The sequence below is a fragment of the Sus scrofa genome, chromosome 9, assembly GCF_054392235.1.
Source record: "Sus scrofa isolate SSC_HxYL_T2T_F1_AM1 chromosome 9, Sscrofa_HxYL_maternal_Yorkshire_Landrace_v2.0, whole genome shotgun sequence".
In the NCBI taxonomy this organism is placed as follows: domain Eukaryota; kingdom Metazoa; phylum Chordata; class Mammalia; order Artiodactyla; family Suidae; genus Sus; species Sus scrofa.
Window position 1 is genome coordinate 49,484,626 of NC_139391.1, and position 27,645 is coordinate 49,512,270.

The following is a 27,645-nucleotide window of genomic DNA, read 5'->3' on the forward strand; positions in this document are numbered from 1 at the left end:
TCACATGTATTGCCAGAAATGAAGAGAGCCTTTAAAACAAGGCTTTTTATAGACAATAGGCTATTTACCTTCTAAGACTTAGCAAACTGGCTGTCAGCCAACCTTACATTTGGATACTCCTAGAAGGATAAAATATGACAGTTAATTGGTTTATGTGAGAAGAACAAACTATCTTCAACAAAAATATAGCCCATGCCAGTCAAGTGCTACAGGAAGAGTATTTTCTCAAGAAATCATGTTAACAGTATCAGATGGAAGCAGAATAGCTTGAATAATCACTAATGATGCATCTCCCCTGGGTATTCTCTCTCTCACCCCTTACTAGCTATGAACATGTACAATTCCTTCCACTGAGTCAATCTTTCAAGTATCCCAAAACCACCACGGTCAATAGCCAAAAGATCCAATCTAATATAGTTCTATAATAATTTCCCACAAGTTACCTCAAATCCATGTCAAGTTAGTCTATCTCAAATGGACATAATGTCTGAAAGACTATGTCAAACAACTCAGTAGTTTTCAGCTAAAATTTCACAGAAGCTGTGACTTGTCCTCTGTCACACAGCAATGACTATTAGCAGAGCTAGGTATAGAAATCAGGGATCCCTGTCAAAGATTCTGTCCACTAGCCCATGCTGAGACTTCTTCTATTACTATCTGGTAAGAATCAGGAGTGAAATTACTATTCTGAAGCTGTATTTACTCTATAGAGGTGTGCAGGTGTGTGTGTGTGTGTGTATCTATGATTTGATTAAGGAGCAACATTTATACTTATCTGAAGCCAGCCTAAAGTAGGGGAGTGAAATGCTGCCTAAATGAGGAGATGATATGGAAGAAATTTCTATAAGCAGAGGAAGGGATTATTACCTAAAAGCTTGGTGATCAAACTGAACAGGAGAAACAAAGGTAAAGCCAGAGGAAAACCCAGAAGGTGAAAAATGTGCTTGCTCAGAAGAGCAAGGCGTGTGCAGCACAGACATGGCAATAGGTCAGTGGAGAAGAGGATTAGATGATGGCTGGGGCAGATTGAGTGGTTGAGGACCCTAAAATGACAAGTTCTGGACGTGTGCTGGGGTATTCCTTAGAGCACAGTCTCATGCATCTCACTGATACTGCGGTATTCCCTAATGCAGGCAAGCTGGTAAGAACATACTCATTGATCCTAACATAGAGGAGCCTCCTTTTGTGGTCACATATCGTCACTGTGACTCTATGATGAATGGCATGGTCCCTACATCAATAAGCCCAGCTGGAAAAGCTCCTGCCTCAGGCTTTCTGCTGTTCCCAATCAGCCCTTGTTTCCTCATCTACAGAACAGATCAGTGTCTAAACTCCACGGAGACCAAAGCCATACACAAAAGTCTGAGAACCACAAGCAGAAAAGAGTTGAAGACTGCCAACCCAAGCTTTTGAAGATCAGCTGAGACCAGACCAGAACAAAAGCCAGCTGAAAGCCAACAACTAATGATGATATGTTTGCAATGGGTGTTTAGGCTTGATGAAGGGGCAGAGGCAGGGAAGGTAAGCAGTGGGAGGCAGGGTGCAGTCAGCATGGTAGGCATGTTAAGACTGCAAAAAAGAAAAAGAATTCTTTATGGTCATTCTACTATACACTTTCTAAAGAAATGTGAGCGTCAGCAAAGCTGCCTGTTATAGATAGATGTCTTCTGATTTACAATCCACAAGAGGATAATGTTTTCCCAACTTGAAGAATATTCTTATTAGTTCAGAGAAACATGTTAATATGCTTAATTTTCTATACTTCCAATGGCCCCAGTTATTTCTAGTTTAAAAAAGAAAAGAAAAATTACCCCAGAGGGACATTCTAGGGTTTCTTCCCTTCCAAAAACATCTGTTCCCCCAATGAGCCATGAACTCAGTTAACACCCAGGCACTTTCATTCTCTAAGTCCCTCTTGCCTACTCTGCAAAGTTAGGACACTGGCTCCAAAGACAGCTCAGTTCTCTCCGTACTCTAACAAGTCATAAATCTCAAAATACACTTAAGTTCAGCCTGTCCATAGGTATTTGGACTATCTTAAAACAACAACAAGCACACACCCTAGATGGGAAAGCTATGCTGAATAAAAACAAGGCTCTGTCAGCACAATGTATGGGTGTGGTGAAAATAGACAACCAGATAGCGTACAAGTCAAAAAACAAAATGACTAGGGGGAAAAAAAAAAGCAGATTGTGAAAAACAGCTCAAGATCACAGAATGTGGTTAAGGAGGCGAGCATATAAAATATTCCCGTTTCAGATCTGTTATAGCGTGAGTCAGACAGGGTAGGAAAAAAAAAAATAGCAAAAGATGCTCTTAGAGTGACTATACAGCCAAACATTGGTAATGACTGTACAGCTACTGATACTGACCCTACATTTTCATTTAGTTCTTTTTAGAATTTTCTTAACCCCATAACACATGGTCGAATCCCATTACTTCTCATTCCTCTCACCCCAAAATGAAACTTTGCATTATTCTGGAATGTAAGGTCTGCATTTGAGGAAATTTTGAGTCATCAAATAATTATATTAGAATAAAATAAGAAAGGGAAAAGAAGCATACCTAATTACTTGCACTCTAGACGTGTAAAAAAGATTGTTGCAAAGGAACATGGGAGACTTTCCTAATCTCCACCATTATCTCAAAAATCCTTCATCGCTTATTTCAGAGTTGGGAAGAGAACAGAAACGACTTCTCACCCCCATTACATGGCTGAAGAATCACAGGTTGAAAGAAGCAACTTGTCACACAGCTGAAAACAGGGCCTCAATCCTCTGGCTCTAGGTTTCTCTAAGACTGTGCTGCCTGGCTTGACTCTTGTTTGGAGCAAAATGCTAGGCAACAAAGCTCCTCCAGGCAGTGTGTTGGCAGAAACCTGTCTCTGTTGGGGTGAATGTGTTGAACCCCAATTGCTAAGAATAGCTTGAAGCACCTTGGAAGAAGTGCTTGTTTCTAAAGAAATCCCCACTCGGGGAGTGTTCCTCCTTCTCCTCGGCCCATCTGTCATTATAAATCTTGGTTAACACATCAGAGATTGTGCAATATATGGAAACATATTGAATGTATTATATATGTCAGAGATGTCTTCTCTCGTATTTCCATTAAAAGCTCCTAGCTATGCCAAAACTTTCTCATTCCCAAATGAGGTACATTTCAATAAACGAGATGATGGATAGAACTTAAAGAATCCTCTGAGGAAGAAAGAGTTGAAAAAATGAGTGGGGGAACTTGTCAAAAAAAAAAATATGAGCATCTCAACAGAAAGGATATTATTTCTCTGATGGTATACCATCTTTTAAGGTCTGAAACCTGCAATGTACAATTTTCAATTCATGTCACTGTCCTTGACTTCTTTCTCTAAACTAGATACAGATCAGAGGACCAAAACATGGACAGAAGTTAGTCTACGTGGTTATGCATGTGTGTAGACCTAAAGAGTATGGGTGCACCTGTGACTCTTGTTTGGAGCAAGAGAGTCCTGTCCATTGGTAGAAGAGTAATGGCTCTAAAAGTATTTATTTCCATGTCTCTTTCAGACTAAAAACTAATAAACTCAGTTTTATGATAAACATTTAAGCTTCAGGGAAGACCTTTCTGCAACAACTAAGATGCTTTTTTTATTATTATTTACTGAATTCCCACTCTATTTCAAACATAATCGGTGGGGGGTGTGGGAGGGGAGACAAGAGATCAGCTGACCAAGATAGACCCAGCCCTGTGCTTATGGGGATAATATTCTATGGAGAAATTATTATCATGTCTTAAGGGCAATGTTACAAATCTGTCAGTGAGATATAAAGAAAGTCTGCCAATTCTAGAGACAGGAAGGGATAACTAACCCATTCTCACCTTGAATTCTCAGATCATCTCAATGCTCATCACTTGGAATTTTGGAATCCTTGCAAGGTCTGAGTGTATCAGTGACAACCAAACTGCCAGAAACACAACAAAACCTATTTTCATCCATCCTCTTCCCATTCACCTGAAATGGCTCAGGTCACCAATGCTTTAGAAATGACTGAGCACTGGTTCCTATTCGGTTTTTATTTTGCTTCCTTCTTACTCTCATTGTCTAATGAAGACTATTTTTTCACATACACCTGGCACTGTGATGTACTTCCACACAGATGTTCAACAAATACAATGTATGATGCAATAACAGAAATAGAAATGGTAATTTCTTATGGTGGAAACGTGATGCAGTCATGATTTGTTCTACTTTTTAAATTGCCCTTTATTTTGGATAGTACACTAATTCTACTGAAATAAAAGCATGTGATGGGCTGTATATAAGCAGTCCTTTGTCACTCTAGATTTCATCTCTCCACTTATTTGATGTTTCCTTATCCTCCCTTCCTTCATCCTCTAATCCCATGGCTTCTATTGGAGATTCCACAAGGGCTCATTTCAACACATCAGCATATGCTTAGTTCATTTAAAGACCATCCAAGAATGCCTAAAACACAAAAGGGGGCTGAAATAAAGTGTAAGTTTTACATCGCCATACATCATCATGTGTCAGAGGTTGAGCTAAACAAGTGGGCTGTTTCCACGTCTTGGCTCTGAGAAGAGTGCTGCTATGAACACAGGATGCATCTATCTTTTTGAATTGTACTTTCGTCTAGATATATACCCAGGAGTGGGATTGCTGGATCATATGGTAGTTCTATATTTAGTTTTCTGAGGAACCTCTGTACTCTTTTTCCACAGTGGTTGTACTACTTAAGATTCCTACTAACAGTGTAAGCAAGTTTCCCTTTTCCCCACATCCTCTTCAGCATTTATTTGTTGACTTGTTAATGATGGCCCTTCTGACCAGTGTGAAGTGGTACCTCATCGTAGTTTTGATTTGCATTTCTCTATTAGTGATGTTGAATATCTCTTCATTTGCCTATTGGCTATCTGTCTTCTTTGGAGAATGTCTATTTAGGTCTTCTGCCCATTTTCTGATTAGGTTGTTTTTTGGTTGTTGTTGAGTTGTATGAGCTGTTTGTGTATTTTGGAGATTAGGCCTTTGTCAGTTGCATCATTGGCAAAGAAAAAATGGAATACTACTCAGCCATAAAAAAGAAAAAATAACACCATTTGCAGCAACATGAATGCAACTAGAGAATCTTATATTAAGTAATGTAAGAAAGAGAAAGACAAATACCATATAACTTATATGTGGAATCTAAGATAGGGCACAAACGAACCTACCCTACTAAATAGAAACAGACTCACAGACATAGTGAACAGACTTGTGGTTGCCAAGGCGGAGGAGGGGAGGAGTGGAATGGATGGAGAGTTTGGGGTTGGCAGATGCAAACCATTACATTTAGAACAGATAAGCAATGAGGTCCTACAGTACCACAGAGGGTACTACATCCAGTCTCTTAGGATAGAACATGATTGAAGATAATATGAGAAAAAATGTATATATGTATGACTGGGTCACTGTGCTGTACAGCAGAAATTGGCACAACACCTTAAATCAACTATACTTTAATAAAAAAATAAAGAAAAAACTGGTTCCCCGGCTTATATTTAAACCACAACAGAATATGTGATTGTAGTATTTACACTTTTCAAAGCTGCTTCTGGTTCTAGAATCATCTGTCACATCCTCCTGAAGTTTTCTGACACTCAGTTGCAGGAGGATCAAATAGCCTAATCTCTTTCTTTTCCTCACAACATTTAAGTCATGATTTCTGTGTAAATCATTAACTGACTGTCTAACCAGCAATTCACTACCCTCTCTACATTATAGAAGAGCCCACAGTCTATTCAATTCATACGTATTTTCAAAAGGCCTATTTTCCATTACTATAACCCTCTTTTATACTGAAGTAGAGGCTCTCCTAATTAACACTGCCAGTGAATAAATCTACAAGGTCAATTTAATTTTTGCTCCTACACTAACAGAGTGACAAAGTGACATCATTTTTAAAAAGTTCTTTAGTATTCCCATCATTCTTTTTTCTGGAAATAAACACACACATGGTCTTGAACCATTCTTCACTCTGGGTTCCAAACACCTTAACTGACCATTCTCCAATCTACACAGCACTCTCCTCTTTGTTCTTCTAGAGAATTGAGACAGGTTTCTTCCTTTGAAAGGTTTCCTCCTCCTTTCCTATCTGTAAGAGGGGCAGGGGGGATGCTACAAAACCCAGAAAGTTTCAAAACTATCACTTTTTATTTCATCTTCATTACAGGGTATACCAAGGCACTACAACTCCCATTTTATAGATAAAAAATGGATTTCAAGCCAGTTCAGAGACTTGCTCAAGCTGAGATAGCTGCGAAGCAAAGAGGGAGGACTCCAGCCCCGGGTCCTTCCATGTCTCAATCCAGACCTTTCCTGCCCAGTCTCCTCTCCACGTTCTCCTGGCCCACTTCCGGTGTTTGGAACAAGCTTTCTCCCTAACATACATGTCCCAAGGGGGTGGGGGTGGGGAAAGCTTTCTCCTTTCTTCTCAGTAAACTTATCACCTTCAGGAAATCCTTCCCAATTAGAAGGAAGAAGAAAACATACATAAAGCAAAGACCTAAGGGGGAAACTATTTCCTGTGCGCTTTCTTCAGAATGCCACTTCCCGGGAAATAGTAACCATTTCTCAAATGCTATCCAGGACTTGGCACATTTGTGGAGGCTTGACACGATTTATACTCATGGAGGAAGGAAACAACAGACGGTATGTCCCTAAGAGAGAGGGTGGTAGGATGGAGGGCAGACCCAGAATCTCCCATCTCTAATCACTGTTCTTCTTTCTGACTGGGCTGTAAAAGCACCAGCATTCTCAGTTGTCAGATGTGAAGAAAAGCCATGAGCTGGAATCTGTAACACTTTGTACCCCAGGCCACATGCCTCCCTGGCCATCAAGATCTCATCCTCTGTCGGGTCACACAGCAGAAACTTGCACGGTCCTTGAGCAGAAACTCTCGACCTGATTTCTGAGTCCAGGGATCTTGTCTTGTTTATTTCTGGGCCTTCAGTGCCTGGCTCAGGGCCTAGAATACTTATAATTGACATTTAAACTTGTTGGGAAGATAATTTAACTTGGTTGGTATAAAGTTTTCCCACCTTAGGTGAATTAGGCCATACCCAACATCTGGCTAGATTTCAGACTTCAAGCCCATCACATAATAAAACCCTCTCACTAACATAGAAACCATCCTAGATGAACAGAAATATATGGCTCTTGATAACCACATGCACTAGGTAGGCCTTGTTTGTATCTTGATTCAAACAAAATCTGAAAAGGCCACTTGGGGGCAACTGAGGAAATTTGAATATAGATGGGATATATTATCATCCAAAAAAAGATGATTATTGGTAGGATAATGTGGTCATACAAGAAAACGTACTTTCTGTATTTCTAATGAAATATTTAGGAGTTCCAATAGTATGATTTCTGGGATTTGTTTTAAAAACACTTTAACCAAAAAAAAAAAAAAACCTGTTAAACTCTAAATGATGAATATATGAGCACTCTACTGTTCTCTTTACTTTTAAGCTCATTGGTAATTTTTCTTAAACACTTTTACATGAAGGCGAGATGAGAATGTTCTTCTTTTACTTAAAACAGTGTCCCTTGTGCTTATCACAGTCTCTAAGGGGAGACTTGCATTTCTGGATATTTCATATTCAAGTTCTTTGAAGTCAATCATTTAGATGTTTTCAACAAGTAAACTTGTTTTTAGCACGTGCTTAAACAAAATACACAACCTGAATAATCCCACTTACATGCCTGCTACTGCAATCCTCATTCATGTCAGTGGACACCACTGGTGACTTCAGACCAGCTGGACAACAAGCAAATTCAGTCCCCCACCCCCCAAAAAAAAAAAAAATCAATGCCCCAATCACATGCCAGTCACACAGACAGAAAGCTGTCATCAGTAGCTACCAAAGGCAGAACTTCGTGTACTTCACTCAACAAAACTTAGGATATTTACAAGGAACCAGACTCTGGTCTATACCTTTTCCAAATCTTAACTCATTTTGTTACTCATAACCACCTTTGTGCAGATGCTATTATCTCCCAAATTATAGATGGAGAAACTAAAGTATACAGAGGGGCTAAAGGGCACAGTTTGAAGTGGCTGCCCTAGGATTTTAATCTAGGCGTCCTGGCTTCAGAGTCAGGTCTTAACCGTGATATGGACCCCCCCTCTATCATAGTGACTAACTCCAAAGTAGTCACTGATGTGGTTTTTTTAAATAATAGTGAAAATTAAGTTATCCATTCTTAGTGACTTATAAATGTTTCAATATCCATGAACTGGAAAGCAGTATTTGAATCAAGTATCCAAAGACAGGATCAGATGATCTGGGGAGAAAGCAACTTGCTCAGGTGGGACCTTTCTCCAGGGCACACCAGCCCCAGAACCAACCTTTGCCTCCCGCTCCTGCCCCTTTATTTCCAGACTGTTTCATCTCCCTTTCCTGCCAGTGAACTCCTAGTTCGAGAGCTAGGCCATCATCACTGTCTCTGAAGCTATGACCCAACTTGGACTAAAGGTCTCCATTTCCTTCCTCTGCCTTTGTCATATGTCACATGGCACTGCAGGTGGTTCTGTAACCACATCTCACAGCAAATTCAGGTACCTGTAGGAAGGGAAACTATCCTCACCTTAAGTGTCACCGGCACCACAGCATGAATTCCCTGACATGACACAGCCCTTGGCAAATGTCTGTTGGCTGCTTCTTCCAGTATCTCAGGGCCATCTGAAGACCCTGCTGATGTCTCTGCTCTAGCACTTGAGAACCTTGCCCAGGACTCCAGGTATCCCTCGTAACTTGACCATCTGGCAAAGATCTTTGGGACTGGAAAGGATGCATTTCCTTTTTGTATCTCACCACACCTACCGCAGTGCTTTGTTCATAGGTGATGTTCAATGATAAATTTATCATCAACGTTATCGCACTTGCATAGGTATGAGGAAATGCCAGTGACTAAAGTTCCAGTTGATGGAAAGACACTAATTTTGTGATACTGCCGTCCCCCAGAAATGAGGTATTTAGCAAAAGAATGGTGTCAAGCCTTTGGGGGGGGGTGATCTGCAGCCTCCCCGCCCCCCCTCCGCCCGCCGCCGCCCAGTGCCTTTGCTTCCTGTGGTTGTGGCTACTGCCCATTAGAATTCCTTCAGTTAAGGTGAGACTCTACAAGTCTAAAAAGTAACCTTTTTCTTCATAAGAACACAACCACAGACAAATAAGTAGAGACAATTAATTTAGAGGATGATGCCACCAAAAACTAAGATTGGGTGAAAAACAAAGGGAAGCTACTACAAGACTGGACTCACACACAGTCAAACCCTAATCACTAAAATCAGCAGTCTTGTCATTTATTGGTTCTAGGAGATCTAAACACAAGGTACAGCAAAACATAAAGCAAAATAGGGAGGGAAGGATAATTCACGGATGCTATGTTAACTCCAGAGTGAATGGCATGTTTGAGAAAACATGTATTAAACCCTTTCCCGGATGATAAATACTAGAAACCTCTAACAGTCCCCCATTCCTGGAAAAACAAGAGATGCTTTACAGAAAGCCTTCAAGAGAAAACTTAGCCATTTACATCAGAATTTGACTTTGTAATAATTCAAGAATTCTTTTTCATCCTAAAATATTGGTTAAAATAGTATCTACTATGATTAGAGACTCCTACTGTCCAATACAGTAGCCACAGGCATACAAAATGTGGCTCATCCAAACGATGTGTCTTTAGTATAAAATATACATCAGACGTCACAAGTTTGGTTTTAAAGAGTGTCAAATATCCCATTAATAATTTTCCTATTGATTACATATGAAGATGATAAACTGTTGGCTATATTAGGTTAAATAAAATATACTGTTAAAATTGATTTCCCCTCTTTATACTTTTTTATCATGATTATCACAAAATTTTAAGTTACAAATGGCTCATGGTATGTAGTTTGTATCACACATCTACTGGCTAACAATACTACCCACAACAAGGCAGTAAAACCCAGTAAGACAGCTCATGCTACAAATCAAACTGTCTTCCTCAAAGCCCATGTGCAGCTAGAAAAGGCTAGGAGCAGCTTTAAGCATGTGTAGTGCAATTCACCACAGCAGCAACTGTGAAACTCATAGCCAAGTGCAACTGGAACTAAGATGATATAGGGGAGAAGCATGGGTCATACAAAACAACTTTTTGACCCTAGAAATTAGAGATACATAGTCCATGGGAAACCCACGCTCAGACGGACACCACCTGCTCTCAGCCTAACTCTATACACTCAGCTCCCTGAGAAGAAGCCCCCCCACCCCACCACCACCCTGCAAAGGCATCCTTCCAGTTACCTGCCCATGAGACACCAAACAGAATAGAGCTTGGTAGTGGAAGACAGGCATTCCTTCTGCCATTCTAGTGAGGTAGGTACTGCAGGTCATTCATAGCTGATGCAAATTCCTAGGTACTCTCTATGGAACAAATGGTAGTCTTTGGTCCCTTCAAATGAGTAGGTGTAATTTATTGCTTGTTTCCATTAGAAGCACAAGAAGGGAGCCCCCAAGGGGAAGAATACTTACGAAATAGAAAGCGATTTTCTTTCTCCTCCAAATTTCAAGACGCAGAGGGAAAATTCATTGATGAGCATTTATTAGCTAATGATGAAAGAGCACTTCAAAAATGAAAATGGCTCTGAAATGCACTGCATTATCCTGATTGCAGAAAATGGAGACTAAAGAGAAAGGGCGCTCTCTAAAATGTTCTCTGCAATTGGCTCCGTCTCTCATGAGCCTCTCAGATTCCTTTGTCCCTCCCACGATAATAACTTGTCTTCATGGCCATAGCCAAGAACACATTCTTTGTTTGGTTACATAAGTATCTAAAAATAGCAGGTGATCATGGAAATGCTAAATGACCCTTGAAGATAGTGTTTTGAATGGGCTATTAAGTTATTGCAGGGTCTATTTTCTGTTACATACTATAATTAAAGATAAAAATCATTTTTGATGTTTTTCAAACCTTAAGAGTGTATCAGTTTCATACTTTGGGCATTCTTATCTTAAAAACTACGAAGAAAGGTTTCTCCCGGTCCAAGAAGTTTTACCACAGGCATAGAGATAAATTTTCTCCTCATTATTGAGGTCTCATGAAAAGGGGGAGGCTAATTCGAAGTGTAACTTATTTTTCTGTCTGTCTAGCTAGGTTTGATAAATGAATTCAAAGTAAAAGAACTGGAGAAATTACCTGGCAGGATGTTTAAGGGAAACCTAACAATGCATTATTTATTTCTTAAATCTAGAAATTTAAAACAGAAAGAGTCCCAAGAAATGATCTAGCTGATGTCTTCCTAGGACTAGAGAAGTTAAGATACCTGCCAAAGTTACACAGCAGGGCCATCTCGCTGCCCTCTGTCCCAGATCACATATTAATTACCATTCTCCCGGACACCAAGTAAATGAATGAGTCAGGGAATGAAGGGAAGAAGTGACTCCAACAGAACTTCAGTGCTCATGGAGCAAAAGAAAACCAAGGTGTCAAGATGAGGCTACAAAAGGCAGAGCAAAAAAATGTAGGGAAGAGAAACTGTCTTCACAAACTCACCAAATGACCAAGATTATACAGAGTCCAGAAGTCTTCCTCTATAGTCAGCTTATTTAGGTTTTCTTCTCCCACAGTATTTTTTAAAACTGCACATGAAATTAATGATTTCAAAGTGAACAATTCAGTGGCATTTAGTATATTCACGATGCTTTACAGCCATCACCTCTATCTAGTTATAAAACATTGTCCTCCCAAAAGAAAACCCCATACCCATTATGTTCCCCCGTCCTTTCCCCCTCCCCATTTGCTTTCTGTTTCTGCATATTTACCGGTTCTGGACATTTCACATAAATGTAACCAAACAGTGGGTAAGCTTTTACAACTAACTTCTTCCACTTAGAGTAGTATTTTCAAGGCTGAGCCACACTATAACACTGTAACATGCATCAATTTCACGTTTCTTTTTTCGGTTGAGTAATACTCCACTGTGTGTATATACCACAGTTTAGTCAACTCCTTATGTGCTCAGAAAGCAACTGTAGTGATTTGATCTTCCTACCATCCATGAATACACTCTGTAGAGTCCTCAAAGCCAGTCATTACCTGTTCAAACAGAAAGCTGTTTTAATACTGTGCTGGCAATGGAACAACTGTTTTTATAAGCTGTTATTTTCTACGATGCATGTCTAGCAACCACCCTGGGAACCGAGCACTGCTATCAACATCTTTATTTCGTAGATGTGCAAAGTGAGACAAGTTCAATGTCGCTGTCCAGCATCACAGCTGGCAAAGAGCAGAAGCAGGGCAGGACCCCTTTTCCCTTTCCTTCCACCCCAGGAGCAGCCTTCATCTAGCTGTCCACACAAACCCAGTACTTACCCCCTACATGACTATAAAGTATTTCTACAAATTAAATTTGGAAGAAAGATTCTCACATTCACGACAAAAAAGGCCTCAAGTCATAACCAGGTTTAGTTTTAAATACATGTTTGTGAGTCAGTCCTTGTAATTCATAAAGCATTTTCCCCAATAAACAATTATATAGTTTGTAGATTCTCATATTAGCCCACCAAAAAGTGACTCCATCATGCGGCAGAACTGTTAGTACTGCAGTATATCAGACTTAAAATTTAGGCATTCTATTACTTTTATGAGATACACATTCCAATTTGAGAATGGAGATGTCTTCCAGCAGGGCTTCCCCTGCACCCTGCCTTGCCCACATCACTGTGTTTCCATAACTGCGGGAATTCCAGAAGCAGTGAAATGGAGGCTTAAGCTAAAGAGGTTTGAGGTTCCCAGGCAAACCTCCTAAGAGAAACAGGGGCAGATATGAGGGTTGCACAAACTCTCCAAGTGGCAAGTTATTTAGAAAGAGTAGGAGAGGTGGAACAGAGAAAGGACATGGTTTGTATATATGATATTTAGTGGTTAGCTGGAGGCTGATTCCTAATCACAGCCCCAAATAAGTTCAAATGTTAAATGATGACATTCCCGATGCCATGATGCTGTCATAGTGCCACTCTGACAGGGGAGATAATGGAGACAATCCGAGTGCACATACATTTTAAGAATATGAAATAATACAAAATGAATTCTTTCCAGTACAGTGCTTGATTTCAAGTTGACAAAACACTTTACCACCGTCACTTCAGGGCCTCGCAAGAACCTTGTGAATTAGGAGAGCTATTAATATACCCATTTTACAGATGCAGAAATTGATCGTGACAGTGACACCCTGTAGCCACACAGCACACAATCTCAATTGTGGAGACAGAACTCAAAAATCAGGCCTTTTAAATCTACAATTCCCAAGTTCTCTCTAATACCATGCCACCTCGGGCTGACCTCAAGGAAGGTACCCGTATCTGCAAAAAGCAGTGGAGAAATTAAAATCACTCCAGTGGAGAAACAGAAAAAACACATCACACACTACCAATGGAGAAGCAAAAACAACTTTATTTAAGCGTTTCTTACTTGATACCTTACTCATCCCTTGCCCAAATCCTAAATCCTGAGATCAAGGTTACCTCAGACATGGTGGAGAGGCAGTCTGCTGGCTGCAAAAAGAAAAGTGCAAGTTTCTTTTCAAGAGTCCAGACCTTTCCAAACCAAAATAACTTCAGTTATTCCAGGGATATTCACGGTTACATTTTATTCCTGTACATTGGACACTTTTATTTATCCACAAGATTATCCCTTCTTCTTTCATTACAAAGACTTACTAAGGATAGAAATCTTTTTCCCTAATCCTGCCACGTTCTATTTCTAAAAATGGATTAACTCAAGTCCGGGGGGCCTCTTGATAGCGGCTCTTTCAGCCTCTGAGGTAGGCATGGAGACTGTTTACCTGGCCACCAGGCAGGATGAAGTGGGCTGCTCTTCCCCAGAACTAGACTGTCACAGGTGGATTAGGTCTGAATTGCCTGAGACCTGCTAGCCCACCATCACCTCAATCGTGTTCTCCTAATAGCATCACAGAAGCCCCTTTATACATCATGCTGTGGGAAACGGAGAGGTTCTTCAAGCTCCTGGGTTTATGGGCATGAGCTCCACTTGCCAGCCTCATAACTAATTGCTATTCTAACGCCCTGCCCAGGGTACGTTATAAGTGATGATGACTTATTTTAGTCTCTAGAAAGAGTGACAAAAAAAAAAAATCTGTATGTGGTTTGAGGTGAGAGGCTTGTATATGGGAAGGAGGGAGAAACAGTCACTAGTAAATATTTATTTAACCTTCTTCCAAAGGCTTTTTCATGCCTCAGATGGACTGACCTTAGGCATAAATCCTATGAGAAGTCTGCATATTTGGTTCACTTCAAATTCATTCCATCTGTGTCTTCCTAAGACGTGGGCACATTTTGACTCTTGTGCCTCTTACCCCCCAGCTTCTGCTCTTCAGTGGGTGATCTTGGTAGAATATTGAGGCCCCTGTACTCCAAGTGTCATGTACTGCAACCTGAACCTGGAACCAGAAAGCCTAGACTTGAATCCTCTATCTGCAGTTTATTAGACATGTGACCTTAACTGAACAGCAAGCTGTCTAAAAAGCCAGCACTTCTCAGGTATGTACTGAAAATAATAACCCCCATTTCTTAGCTTTGTTACAGAAATGAATTAAGTATATGAAACTAATTTTGAAAACTTTTTTTTTTTTTGGCTGCACCCATGGCATGTGGAATTTCCCAGGCCAGGGATTAAACCCATGCCACAGCAGCCACAACACCAGACCCTTAATCCCCTGCGCCACAAGGAAACTCTTTGAAACTTTAAAACCGCTTCCCCATATAACTTCCCAACTCACTCAATAAGTATCAGCCACCAACGAGGTGAAAATATTAAGCAACTGACATCCTTCCTGGAATTAGTTTATAATCAGATTTTCTAAGAAGACATAAGCTATTTTCACAGAGAAAAAAATGAAATGGGCATTCAAATAGTTATCTAGTAAAATGAGACCCTGGGAAGGGAAACTCAGTATGTTCTAGGCATGGAGGGGAAGGGAGGTTTATGTTAAGAGTGGTTTGATTTAATATCTCCCATGTCAGTCACTGTAATCCCAGGTCCAGGACTGACACAGGAATGCCCTGTTGTTGAAAATCCCCTAATGAAGAGAAGATGACTTTGGGAGTTGCCCCCCTGCCCCTGGAAGAGTTTTCCATCATTTCATTAAAAGAGAAAAAAACCTACCACATCCTGCTCAGTATGGTGAATGGCTCCCGAACAGTCAAGACCTTCTTTTCAAACACATTCCTCCCTTGCTTTGCCTTCCCCATGGGGCCCTGCTACGATTCCTGGCCCTCTGGAGCCTGGTAGCTGCGGCTTCCATCTTACTGAGCAGATCTTCAAACGGTCTTGCTGCTGCGGGCACAGAACTGCCCTCCTGAGCTGCAGGCAGGCGTGCCTGCAGGGGCTTCCAGGCTGAATTTATTTCCCACATCTTGGACGCACCGCACTGCTCCCTCTCGCCACCCTCCCTCCCTCCCTCCCCTCCCTGCGGGTCCCTGCTCCCTCCTTCCCCTCCCCCTTCATTCCTAAATCCTGCAGCCATGACAGAAATAAATTAGCCAGAGGTACAGGTCACACCTTGGAGAGCAGTAAACGTTCTGTGGGAAATCAATAGGGAAGACGGGATTCTTCCACAGCGAAAGCAGAAGGAAAGATGCATTGACGGCTATACATAAACCAAACAAAGAAGCCTGAGAACAGCCTTCAGGGAGGGGCCGGCGCGCTCTCGAGCTCATTCATCCCAACACCTGAACCCGAGAAAAACACCGCAGGAAAGATGCTTCCCAGACGTCTGTGCGCCTGGAGCCTTTTTTCCTGAGCAGTGTTGCTCTATGAGTGTTTGTGAAAATGCAAAGGGATGTTCAGAACGTGGGTGCTGACGCAGGGCCCCCTGGACGGCCCTAAGCTGAGTGTGCGAAACTTTTCCACCCAGGCTGCTGACAGCAAAGCCAGGGAGGGATCAACTAGATCAGATCGTCAGCTAAAGAAAGGTCATTCCTAAAGCCCTAAAAGTGATGAAACAGAATAAGCCTCAGGCTCTCAAAGACCTAGGTTCTAGTCCTGGCTTCATTATCCTGTAACAAAGGGACCTGAGGAAAGCCACCTTCAGAAAATGCCAACATGAAATCTACCTCTCAGGTCATTGAGAGGATGAACTGGACAACAAACATAAACCGAGGGCATGAAACAGACACCTAATAAATGCTAGTTACTTTGCCTCCCTCCCTCAGCCTGATTATTGAGTAGCTTCACTTCTCAAGTTCTGCAACTTCTCTCAGCATGGATCTCTCACAAAGGTGAGACCTGATGAAAATTTGATCCAATAGCAAATTCAGGGTCTACCAGAAAGCTCAGGAAGGCTTTCTGTAACTCCACAATCTGTATCTGCTACTAAACAGCACCCCAAATAATGCAGGTTAAAGTGGCATGTTTGCTATGTGTGAACACAGAGTCAAGACAAAATCCTACTCTTAAGCACCCCACGTATAGAAATTCTGGAATTCCCACTGCTCTGTCCCAAAAGCCTATTTTTCTCCCATATTCTCTTATTTTTTCATTTCCACCAACTGCATTTATTGAATGATATTACTCTCTTTTCCTTCTCAGTTTGAGTCTAACTTGCTCACACACAGCTGAATTTCAGTAATGAGACAAAATAGTTCCAGGGTCTAAGCCCTAAGAATTACCTAATATACTTTTTTATATTCTCATTTTTTTCTATTTGTAGTTGTACTAAAATTAGCCTAATAAAATTTTTAACTGTCTTTACCGTTTTCTAATATACAGTTTGGTAGCATTAAATACATTCCCATTACTGTGCAACCATCACCACCATCCATCTCCAAAACCTTTTCACCTTCCCAGCCGAAACTCTGTACCCATTAAAGAATAGCTCCCTGTTCTCTCCTCCGCCAGCCCCTGGGAACCACCACTCTACTTTCTGTCTCTCATGAACCTGACTTCTGTAGGTACCTCATATAAGCAGCAGCATGTAAGAGAGGAATACAATGTTTCATTGGTTCTCTTGTGCTTCAACTTTCTGCACTTCACACATATACTGCGTTATTTACAAATGAAGGATCTGTGACAAGCCTGTGTTAAGCAAGTCCGGTGGCACCATTTTTCCAACAGCATTTGCTCATTCTGTGTCTCTGTGTCACAGTTTGGTAACTGTCACAGTATTTCACTTTTTCATTATTATTATAATATTTATGTTCTGGCTAGGATCATCGGGGATCTGTGATGTTACTGCTGCATTTGGGGGTGCCACAAACTCCACCCAGATAAGACGGTAAACTTAACTGACAAATCGCTGTGTTCTGACTGCTCCACCAACCAGCTGTTTCCTCACCTCTCTCTCTTTCCTTGAGCCTCCCTATTACCAGAGACCTAACAATACTGAAATTAGGCCAATCATGCTACAATGGCTGTAAGTGTTCAAGGGAAAGGAAGAGTTAACTCAAAAGCCAGAGCTTAGTGAGGAAAGCATGTCAAAAGCCAAGAAAGTCCTGTCAAAAGCTAAGCTTCTTGCACCCAAAACAGTTAGCCATGTTGCAAATGCAAACTGAACATTACTGAAGGAAATTGAAAGTGCTCCTCCAGTCAACACGCAAACGATAAAGTGAAACAATCTTGTGGCTGATCTGGAGAAAGTTTCAGCGGTTTAGATGATGAAACAAGCCACAACATTTTCTTTAGGCCAAAGCCTCACCCACAACAAGGCCTTCACTCTCTTCAATTCTATGAAGGTTGAGGGAGCGGAGGAAGTTGCAGAAGAGAAGTCTGAAGCTAGCAAAAGTTGGTTCATGAGGCTTAAGGAAAGAAGTCATCTCCATAACATAAAAGTGTGAGATGAAACAGCAAATGTGAGGTCGAGCGGGAGTAAGTCATCCAGAAGCTCAGGTAATTAATGGAGGAGGATACACTAAGAGATTTCCAGTGTAGACAAAAGACCCTTCCGTGGGAAGATGTCATCTAGGACTTTCGTAGCTAGAGAGGAGAAGTCAATGCCTGGCTTCAACTCTTCAAAGACAGACTGACTCTCAATCTCTTGTTAGGGGTTAATACCCTGAAGCCACTGCTATTTACCATTTGAAAAATCCTAGAGCCCTTAGAATTGTGCTGAAACTACTCTGCCTATGCAAGGCTATCAAAGAACAACAAGCCTAGATGACAGCACGTCTGTTTACATCCCCATTTAGTGAACATATTAAGTCTCCATTGAGAATCCTGCTTAGAAAAAAAAAGATTCCTTAGAAAAGTTTTACTATTCACTGACAACCGTCACCCAAGAGCTCGGATGGAGGTGTACAATTACATTAATGTTGTTTTCACGCCTGTTCATACAACATCTATTCTGCAGCCCATTGATCGAGGAATAATTTCAACTCTTTTTTGGGGAGGGGGGTTCTTTCCTAGGGTCGCACCTGAAGCATATGGTGGTTCTCAGGCTAGGGGCTGAATTGGAGCTACAGCTGTCGGCCTACACCACAGCCACAGCAACGGAGGATCTAAGCCACGTCTGCAACCTACACCACAGCTCACGGCAATCCAGGATCCTTAAAACAACAAGCAAGGCCAGGGATGGAACTCAGGTTCATTAGCCACTGAGCCACAGTGGGAACTCCCCCATATTTTTTAATTAAGGTATGTATGTTGTGGGTTTTTGGTTTTTTTTTGACATAATGCTACCTCACAGTTAATATACTACAGCATAGCATAAATATAACTTTTATATGCACTGGGAAACAAAAAAAAATTTTTGTATGACTCACTTTATTGCTATGATCACTTTATTGCAGTGGTCTGGAACTGAATCCATAATCTCTCTGAGGTATAGCTGTATTTGTCTTTCTGTGTCTGGTTTGTTCCACTTGGCATAATGTCAAGTATCTCTGCATGTGTCAGAATTTCCATTGTTTTTAATGCTGAATAATATTTCATTGTATGCACAGACCATATTTTATTTATCCATTCATCTGCCGACAATGACTTGGGTTGCTTCCACCATTTGGCTACTATAAATAATGCTGCTATGAACATCGGTGTACAAATCTCACTTTGAGACTCTACTTATTTCGGTTATATACTTGGAAGTGAAATTACTATATCATATGATTATTTTATATTTAACTTTTTGAGAAACTGCCATGTTGTTTTCCATAGCAGGCACACCATTTTATATTTCTACTAACAGTACAGAGGGTTCCAATTTCTCCACATCTTTGTCAATCACCCTTTAAAAAAATTGCTATCCTAATGGGTGTGATGGTTCTTCCATCTTCCCAGAGAGTATGGGGGAAACATGTGTGTCAATGATTTGGTACTTGATTTGTTGTTCATTTCTTATTACACATACAGGAACTTCTCATGCTCAACCAAATTCTGCTCTGGCTACTTTTCTACCTAATTTTCCAGTCCTTTCAAAGTCTTCCATCTTTCACTAATTCAGGAAATATAAAGTTAATTTGGGCAATAAAAGAGATTTCAATGGGAAGAACTGAAGCTTCCATCAATAGATGAATGGAAAAAGAAAATGAGGAATACACACACACAATGGAATATTATTCAACCATAAAAAAGAATGAAATCTGGCCATTTGTGACAACAAGCATGGACCCAGAGGGTATTATGTTAAGTGAAATAAATCAAACACTGGTGAATTCACTTATACGTAGCATCAAAACAAATAAGAAAAACAGAAACAGATTCATAGGTAAGATAAACTAGTGATTACCAGAGAAGAGGAAGGTTGGGGTATTGGTAAAATAGACAAAGGGGAATAAGGGGCATAAAGTTCCACTTAGAAAATAAATAATTGATGGGGATGTCATATACAGAGTAGGGAATAGAGTCGACAGTATTATAACTTTAAATGGTGACAGATGGTAACTAGACTAACATGGTGATCATATTGTAATATATATAAATGTCAAATCACCACGTAGTACATTTGATATTAATATAACATTGTTTGTCAACTATGCTTCATTTAAAAAACAGTTTTCAGTACTCTGCTAAAAGCCGTTTCCCCAGCTCTGTTAATCCTGCCACCTTTCATCAGAGTGAAGGAGAAAGTCTTTTTACAACAGAAAAGGCGAAAACACTAGAATTCTGAGATAACAGCCAGGAGACAAGCATAGCAACAGGAAGCGTATGCATAGCAAGTTAAATTTTTAAAAATCACTTTAAAATTTGCTCATTGCACCTGAGGAAAGTCTCACTTACATTCCAATTTTCTGATGTGAAAACTGAGGCACAGGGAAGTAAAGTGATTTACTCAAAGTCACATAGAAAATCACAGGGTGAGGACCCAAATCCCAGCCATTTCACTCCAAATCCTGTTTTTAAACTACACAATACTACCAAACAATTCCTGAGATCTTTTCTTCTGAACCTGCAAAACTTTTAAAGACCTAATTGGGGTGGGGGGAGATAATCTGGATCTGCTGTTCAAGTGGAACAGCTCCCCCAAGGCAGGCGGTGCAGAGAGCTGACAAAGCAAACAACCTCTTCATCAGACCAGACCTGCCCAACTCTGGATAACATATGTGGATGGATCCAGAAACAGATAAAGACAGAGATATTCCCCACCCAAGAAACTTGCAGAAATACTACTCAATATCCAAGTCAATTGGGCTAGAGCCATCTTTTTCCACCTCACATGCTTTTTAGAAACCTTCCTATTACACATGGCATGGTATGCCCCATTGGTGGATCACACGGTCTTCTCTGCCTCAGTGGCCATGCGCAGCTGGACCTCAGTATCCTGCCCCCAGCCTTCACAGAGACCAAAGTCCACACACGCTCAAGTTTTAGTACAATAAGATTGGGGCAGCCCACCTTCCGTATAGGCCATCGGTGGTTGGATCAATCTGTGGATACGGAAGCTGTGGTTATAGAAGGCGGACTATACATTTCTCTCAAAGATTTCCTCAGCTTTAAACTTCCCAGGGATATTCTGAATTTGAAAGAACATTGGAAAAGCATAAAATCTAGTACTAGGTACCAAATAGATGCTCAAGACACCAACACCCATCGAGCCCACCCCCTCAGAGTGGCCTTCCCTTCCCAGCAAGGACAAGTGGCTGAAGGTCATGGTGAGGCATCTTCAGGAGAACACGGAACTTGAAAGAATTTAAGAGTTTTAAATCAAACTTTACACCTCACACCAGTCAGAATGGCCATCATTAATAAGTCTACAAATAACAAGTGCTGGAGGGGCTGTGGAGAAAAGGGAACCCTCCTGCACTGCTGGTGGGAATGTAAACTGGTACAGCTACTATGGAGAACAGTTTGGAGATACCTTAGAAATCTATACAGAGAACTTCCATATGACCCCGCAATCCCACTCTTGGGCATCTATCCGGACAAAACTCCACTTAAAAGAGACGCATGCACCCGCATGTTCATTGCAGCACTATTCACAATAGCCAGGACATGGAAACAACCCAAATGTCCATCAACAGATGATTAGATTCGGAAGATGTGGTATATATACACAATGGAATACTACTCAGCCATAAAAAAGAATGACATAATGCCATTTGCAGCAACATGGATGGAACTAGAGAATCTCATACTGAGTGAAATGAGCCAGAAAGACAAAGGCAAGTACCATATGATATCACTTATAACTGGAATCTAATATCCAGCACAAATGAACATCTCCTCAGAAAAGAAAATCATGGACTTGAAGAAAAGACTTGTGGCTGCCTGATGGGAGGGGGAGAGAGTGGGAGGGATTGGGAGTTTGGGCTTATCAGATACAACTTAGAATAGATTTACAAGGAGATCCTGCTGAGTAGCATTGAGAACTTTGTCTAGATACTCATGTTGCAACAGAACAAAGGGTGGGGGAAAAAATGTAATTGTAATGTATACATGTAAGGATAACTTGATCCCCTTGTTGTATAGTGGGGAAAAAAAAAATCGGCATAATGAATTTAAAAAAAAAAATCCACCTTTAAAACCTTTACTCATCATCCACTGTCCCCAAGTCTGCTTCACACTGCTGCCTCGGCACACCTGTTTGGCCAATCTATACTTCAGGGCTCCAAGCCTTTACATGCAGCGTTTACTCAGCTAGACCCAACATGCTCAGAGGGAAATGGCCCTGTCCTGTGTTTCGTTGTGCAGCCCCAGGACTGTGGACTTTCACTCCTCCACACAGAGAATACTCAGGGAGAAATCACTGACTGGTCAGAATGGGAGGTGAGCTTTCTGTCTCTAAGGGGATCTTGGTAACATGATGCCGCATGGAGGCCCAGGAGCTTCAGAGCCCAGATACTCCATCACCATCAACAGCCCAGTCAGTGCTGTTCACAGGGCCAAGAAACACAAAAGGAATAACCCCGGACTAGCCGTTCTGTTTCATAGATTCCTCACATGCAAGGGGCCTACTGGCAGCACTTGAAGGCCACCCAAGATAACTGGATATGACTCATGAGCGTTGCTTCTCTCAAACACATCTGCCCAGGTGACCTCCCACCAGCCTCTCCTGGGACAGAGACCAAGGAGGCCCCTGCTTTTGTCTCGGCCCCTTGTACCGTTCAGCACAGTTTTTGAGTTTTCAATAAATATACCTGAGATGCTACTCATGGGATGCTAACTCACCAACACAACCATCCCAAGGAGCTGGGAGTTGAGCTAAGAGCTGACTGGGAATCCCAGTAAGAAGAGCTGGCACTTACTCTGACTGATGCAGAACACAAGCAATAATAAGAGCGTGCCCCGTTCAAAACTCTGCACAAAGCATCATCTCCTATAATCCTCACAAAAACCCTGTGCTAGGTGTCCCCATATGGGCAAAAAGAGACACAAAAAATCCCAGGAAAGTCCATGGGCTTTGTCACTACACCGTAAGGCACACATGAGGATTCGAAGCCAGCTCCCCAACGCCCTAAGTGGGTGAAGCCCCTAACTTCTCCAGGCTGAGTGATCTCCTTCACGATGAGATTAACGGTATTTGAAGTTCCTGGCACTGCCACGACTCTCACCTTCCTGAATCATGGGACTCTTCTTGATTTATCCTTCCTACTCCAGGAGCCTCCACATAGGTTCAGCACGGTCTGCAATTTCAAACCCTGAACTGAGCAACTCCCATCCTCTCCGACCTTAGGCCACAAGTTCTTCAGCCTTTTAGGTTCATCATTTGTCAGAAGAAAATGTCAACACTGGTCTAATCTATTTTAATGGGTAGCACTGAAGGGAAGATAAAAGGAAAGATAAAGTTCCCTGAAAAGCTTTCAGAGACTTCTCCAATTCAGGAACAAATTAAGTTTGAGGAAATCATGGCACAAAATAACTGCCACTGCCCCAAAACCTCAAAGTGAACAGGGAAACTGGGTCCAAGATACAGAAACTAACCCCAGATGATCCCTACTGTTGCAGAGCTAGAGTCCTGGACTGGAGCTTGAGGGCTCCGTGTGCTGGTTCGAACTTAGTCACTGCTTTGGACAAGCCACTGGCCTTCACTCTGAAATAAGGATATGACACTAGCTGTCCCCAAGTGTCATATGGGTAAGGTGTGGGCAGGATGCAAAAACACTCGGAGCATGTGAGAAAAGAAAACCTCTAGGAAGTCAATTATTTGCATTTTTAAAAATGTGATGTCAGACTTTTTCTCCCACTCACTTTCCCTTGTCACAGTCTAAATTTTATCCAGATGTGAACATGCAGAGGCCCGTCTTTGTTCTCTGCCTCTACACGTATGCTTTGGTTTTTCTTTGTGCCTCGAAAGGTTTCAGGGCTATTCTTTAAGACAGAGGTCATGAAAGGAGAGCAAGGCTGGGAAGGGGTGGGGAGTCAGAGAAAAGAGTTACAGAATGCTCCAGAATGCGTACCTCCCCTCACGATATAGACAGAGCTAGGACAGGGAAGGGGTCCCTGACTCCAGACAAATGCCCTCAGCCATGCAAAGCCTTCTAGGCAGCACTGTCCCAGAGCCCAGACTGCAAGTGGTGTGCACGTGCTCACACGCGCATGCATACACACACACACACACGCTTTCATGGAGAACTGTGCTCTCCCATCACAGAAAGGATTTGTTGTTTCAATTAAACTCATCAAGATCTGCGCCACATGTTAGGGAAGAAAGGAAAAACGAAAATAAGACTGAATTACTTGGGCTATCTCCTTGGGGATCAATCTATATCAAATGAACCACCATCTATGCACCGGAGAAGCTTTTACTTATGAAAATCAGAGGCAGGTGCGGAATCGCAGCCATGGTACTAAATCAAAGCCCTGGGAGCAGAAGGAAGTAGATTTAGATGCATCCGCTTAGCTCTTTTACTTATGTCTAAGTCAGAGGATGGCTAGCAGATCATAGCCCTGGCGGGATCTGGCCGCTCCTTCCTCATCTCCCCTGAGGTCTCTTCCCTCCCACTTTGCTCGCTGCTTCAGCTGCCCAGTAGGAACAGATGGACAGAAGTTAAAAGAGCAAGGTCAGCTCATCAGCCAAGTCTTCTTTCACATGCTGGCTACCCCACCTCTCTCATCCCTTTCTGGGACACAAAGATGGAGAATGAAGAGCAGAGGTGCTAATGCATTTGATTTCGTATGAAACTATGGTGTTTTCATTCACATCCCCTGAACATCTGACCAGTCTGATTTATACACTGATAATATGTGATGCTTTGTATTCCAGCAAATATTTAATCCCTCACTGATCAATAATCCTTGCCTGGCTGTTCTTTTTTGAAAAGAAATAAATCCCCCTTTTTACTCTTAAATTCTTGAATAAAATTAAACGGCTTTAGCCCAGGATGCACTGTTCCTACATGAAGCCATGTGGTTTCATAACCTCGGTCCTCAGATGTTTTCAAGGGGCCGCCTTTGCTAACTTGCTTTCTCGGAGATCCCAGCATCTCGCTAGTCTGAGTTTTCGGTGCCATCCATGAATACTATAAAGAGAGCACTTTAAAGTCTGATCTACTTTTTTGAATTAACAAGTAAAATTATTAATATAAACTAAATCAATGAGTATACAGCATGCAATATTTTTGCATTCGCGGATTTTCACCAAGAAGGTCTTAATTTAATTCTTCCATTACAAACCGTGTTTCTGCCTTTCTAAATACTATTTCCCTCCAAAACTACATTTGAAAAGGTCCACTCCTACACAGATTCTAAAATAAAATCTGTGCCCCTTTGCCCCTTTCTCAGCATAAGAGTTGAACCTTGCAAAGAAAACTCACATTAAATATAGAAAAAGACAGCTCTCCTCTCTCAGAAGGGGCTCACAGTGCAGCCCCAAAGCCCACCAAAAGTTCCAAAAACAACAGCAACGGAAAACAAACTCTCTTTCATCTTTGGCAGCAACAAAAGCAATAACTTTCACCAAACCAACCCACGCCAAGAATTAATATAACACAGAACACATTCACATTCAGACCATTATGGCTACATCAGCTCACCACAATATTTGTTTGAAAAACACATAATTTGTGGTAAGAGCTAGAGAGAACCTCTAATACAAAGAGAGGTTCTTTCAAATGCAAATTAACCCAAAGACATATTTTCCCTGTGTTTGGAAAATCACTCCAATATATGAAAAACATACTTTCTGCGTGGAAAACAAAAATTTGATGTACATCCACTTAGTTGAAAAGGCAATTAAATTTGCTGTAGATTACCTTAAGAGTTGACAAAAGTTAACTCCTGGCTCCATAAGTCCTTAAGGACTTTATTAGCATTCACTGACCTAAGCAGTCTTCTGTTCCCAGGTAGCAAAGTTTCTTTTCTTCTCCACTGAAATGCTCGTGTGAACACTCAAAGACACTGTATTACTGAACTGATCGCAAAAGAATATCGTCTCCAATCTTCTGGCAGGGAGAAAAGAATGAGAAAGAGAGAAAGAAAGGGAAGAAAAAGAGAAAAGCAGGGCAAAATGCAGTCTAATCGAGCATTCTTCCTCGTGGAAAGAAAAAAAAAAAAGTAAATCCAGTATTCTGGAACGAGTTCAAACATAGCTTGACAGGCTACAGGAGAATTTACACTGAGCATGCTTAGCCCCGCACTGCTTGCATGAGACACTCTTAATGAATATTACTTCCTTCCCACTGGCTATTCCTGCTGGAAGTCCACACCCACTCCTCTTTCAGAAGTCAGGAATTCAGCTCCAGCCAAAGTCCAGAAAACATGCTTATTATGCAGAGACAAGACCTCACCGATCCATAAACTTTCAGGTTGTGACCTGCAGGTCAGTTTGACAAACAGAACATGGGGGTGAATTTTTTTCTGCCCTTGGTTATGGTCCCAGCTTTGTGCCAGTCCTAAACTGCAGTCCCCCTGGAGAAAAGAAAAACCGCCTCCTTTCTAAAGAACCAGGTGTCCTAAATGCAAGTTTAAAGGCCTTTCTGGATCAAGCTTCCAAACCCAGACCAGAATAAGTCATCTGCATATTAAAACACCATGAAGGTGTTTAGCATCTCGGTAAAATTTTGTTGAAATTTCTACCCCAAATGTTTCCGACAACTTAATCATCTCTTTCTAAAATGCTATATGCTGATGCATAATCTGAAAATAATGTTCAAAATTTGGATTTAATCTGCCATGCTGTCCAGGTCACACACAAAAAAAAGTAGTTTTGTATTTCAAACCATTTTGAATACTTTCCCTAAATCCTTCTGTTATATTTAATGACAGGAGGCCTGAAATTCTGGTAATTTAAAAATAGACTCTTTCTCTGACAGTCCCAGAAGGCAGGACTCTTACTCTGCAAATGCAAAGGGTTGGGGGGAAAAATGGTGGGGGCGAGAGGGCCTGATACAGACAGCATAGACAATGAAAGGGCACTTCAAATTTAAGTAATAATAAAATACCTTTTGTTTTTCCTCCAATAGTGTCAGGGGACCATTTACAGATCTCTGTTCTTTATCAAATTATGTTATAAATATTATTACTCATTTGGAATTAAAGTACTTATTTGCCTGGACACACGCACGTGCACCAATTTGTGTTTAAAAAGAAATGGTGTCACAGAGAATCAAAAGCAAAAGAAATTCTCTAAGTGTACAGAGAAATCTGGTGTGCCCAGCCTCTAATACAAAGCCTGCCTAGCTAGCATGGATTCCTTGGACTAATAAAAGGGGCTTCTGCGAAGGGGAAAGGTGGGAGGGGGGCGTGGATTGAGGGTTTGGAATTGGCATACGAACACTATTGTATATGGAATGGATGGTCAACGGGGACCTGCTTAATAGCACAGGAAACTCTACTCAATATTCTGTGATAACCTGTATGCGAGAAAAACCTGAGAAAGAATGGATGTGTGTATATGTATGGGGGTGAATTTTTTTCTGCCCTTGGTTATGAGCAGAAATGATCACAACATTATAAATCAACTATACTTCAATAAAATTTTTAAAAGTGAAATAAAGGCAACTTAAGAACAAAAAAAATAAAATAAAAAAGGGCTATGTGTGCCTCATGAGTAAATCCGCTGCCTTCCATACCTATAACTCTTCCAACAGCCACTGCTGAGCTGCTTTGACAAATTCCCCTTATCTAAGATCCTTGCAGCATAAAACATTTCCTTGCCTGCTGTTGAATAAATAAAATTTCCTCAGACATATTTTCCTTCCTGTAATTATGAAGTTTGGGGTGAGGTTAGACACAGGGGGTTG

General features: G+C 41.3%; 1 protein-coding gene across 21 annotated transcripts in view; it reads right to left on the reverse strand.

Moving 5' to 3' along the window:
* Positions 1–27,645, reverse strand: part of LOC102164776 (uncharacterized) — a 441,263-nt gene that overhangs the window by 257,211 nt on the left and 156,407 nt on the right. For 12 of the 21 annotated variants that reach the window (XR_014815491.1, XR_014815506.1, XR_014815489.1 and 9 more), the window contains exon 1: positions 25,657–26,020. The exons of 3 other annotated variants lie outside the window; for them this stretch is intronic. Coding sequence is in view for 7 of the 18 variants with exons in the window: in XM_084976411.1 (XP_084832537.1) it covers positions 25,657–25,691 (35 nt within the window). In the remaining 11 variants the exon portion in view is untranslated. Of the gene's footprint in view, positions 1–10,548; positions 10,696–25,656; positions 26,021–27,645 lie in introns of those variants that run through there. 6 more of the 21 variants (XM_084976410.1, XM_084976392.1, XM_084976406.1 and 3 more) reach the window with 3 other exon arrangements.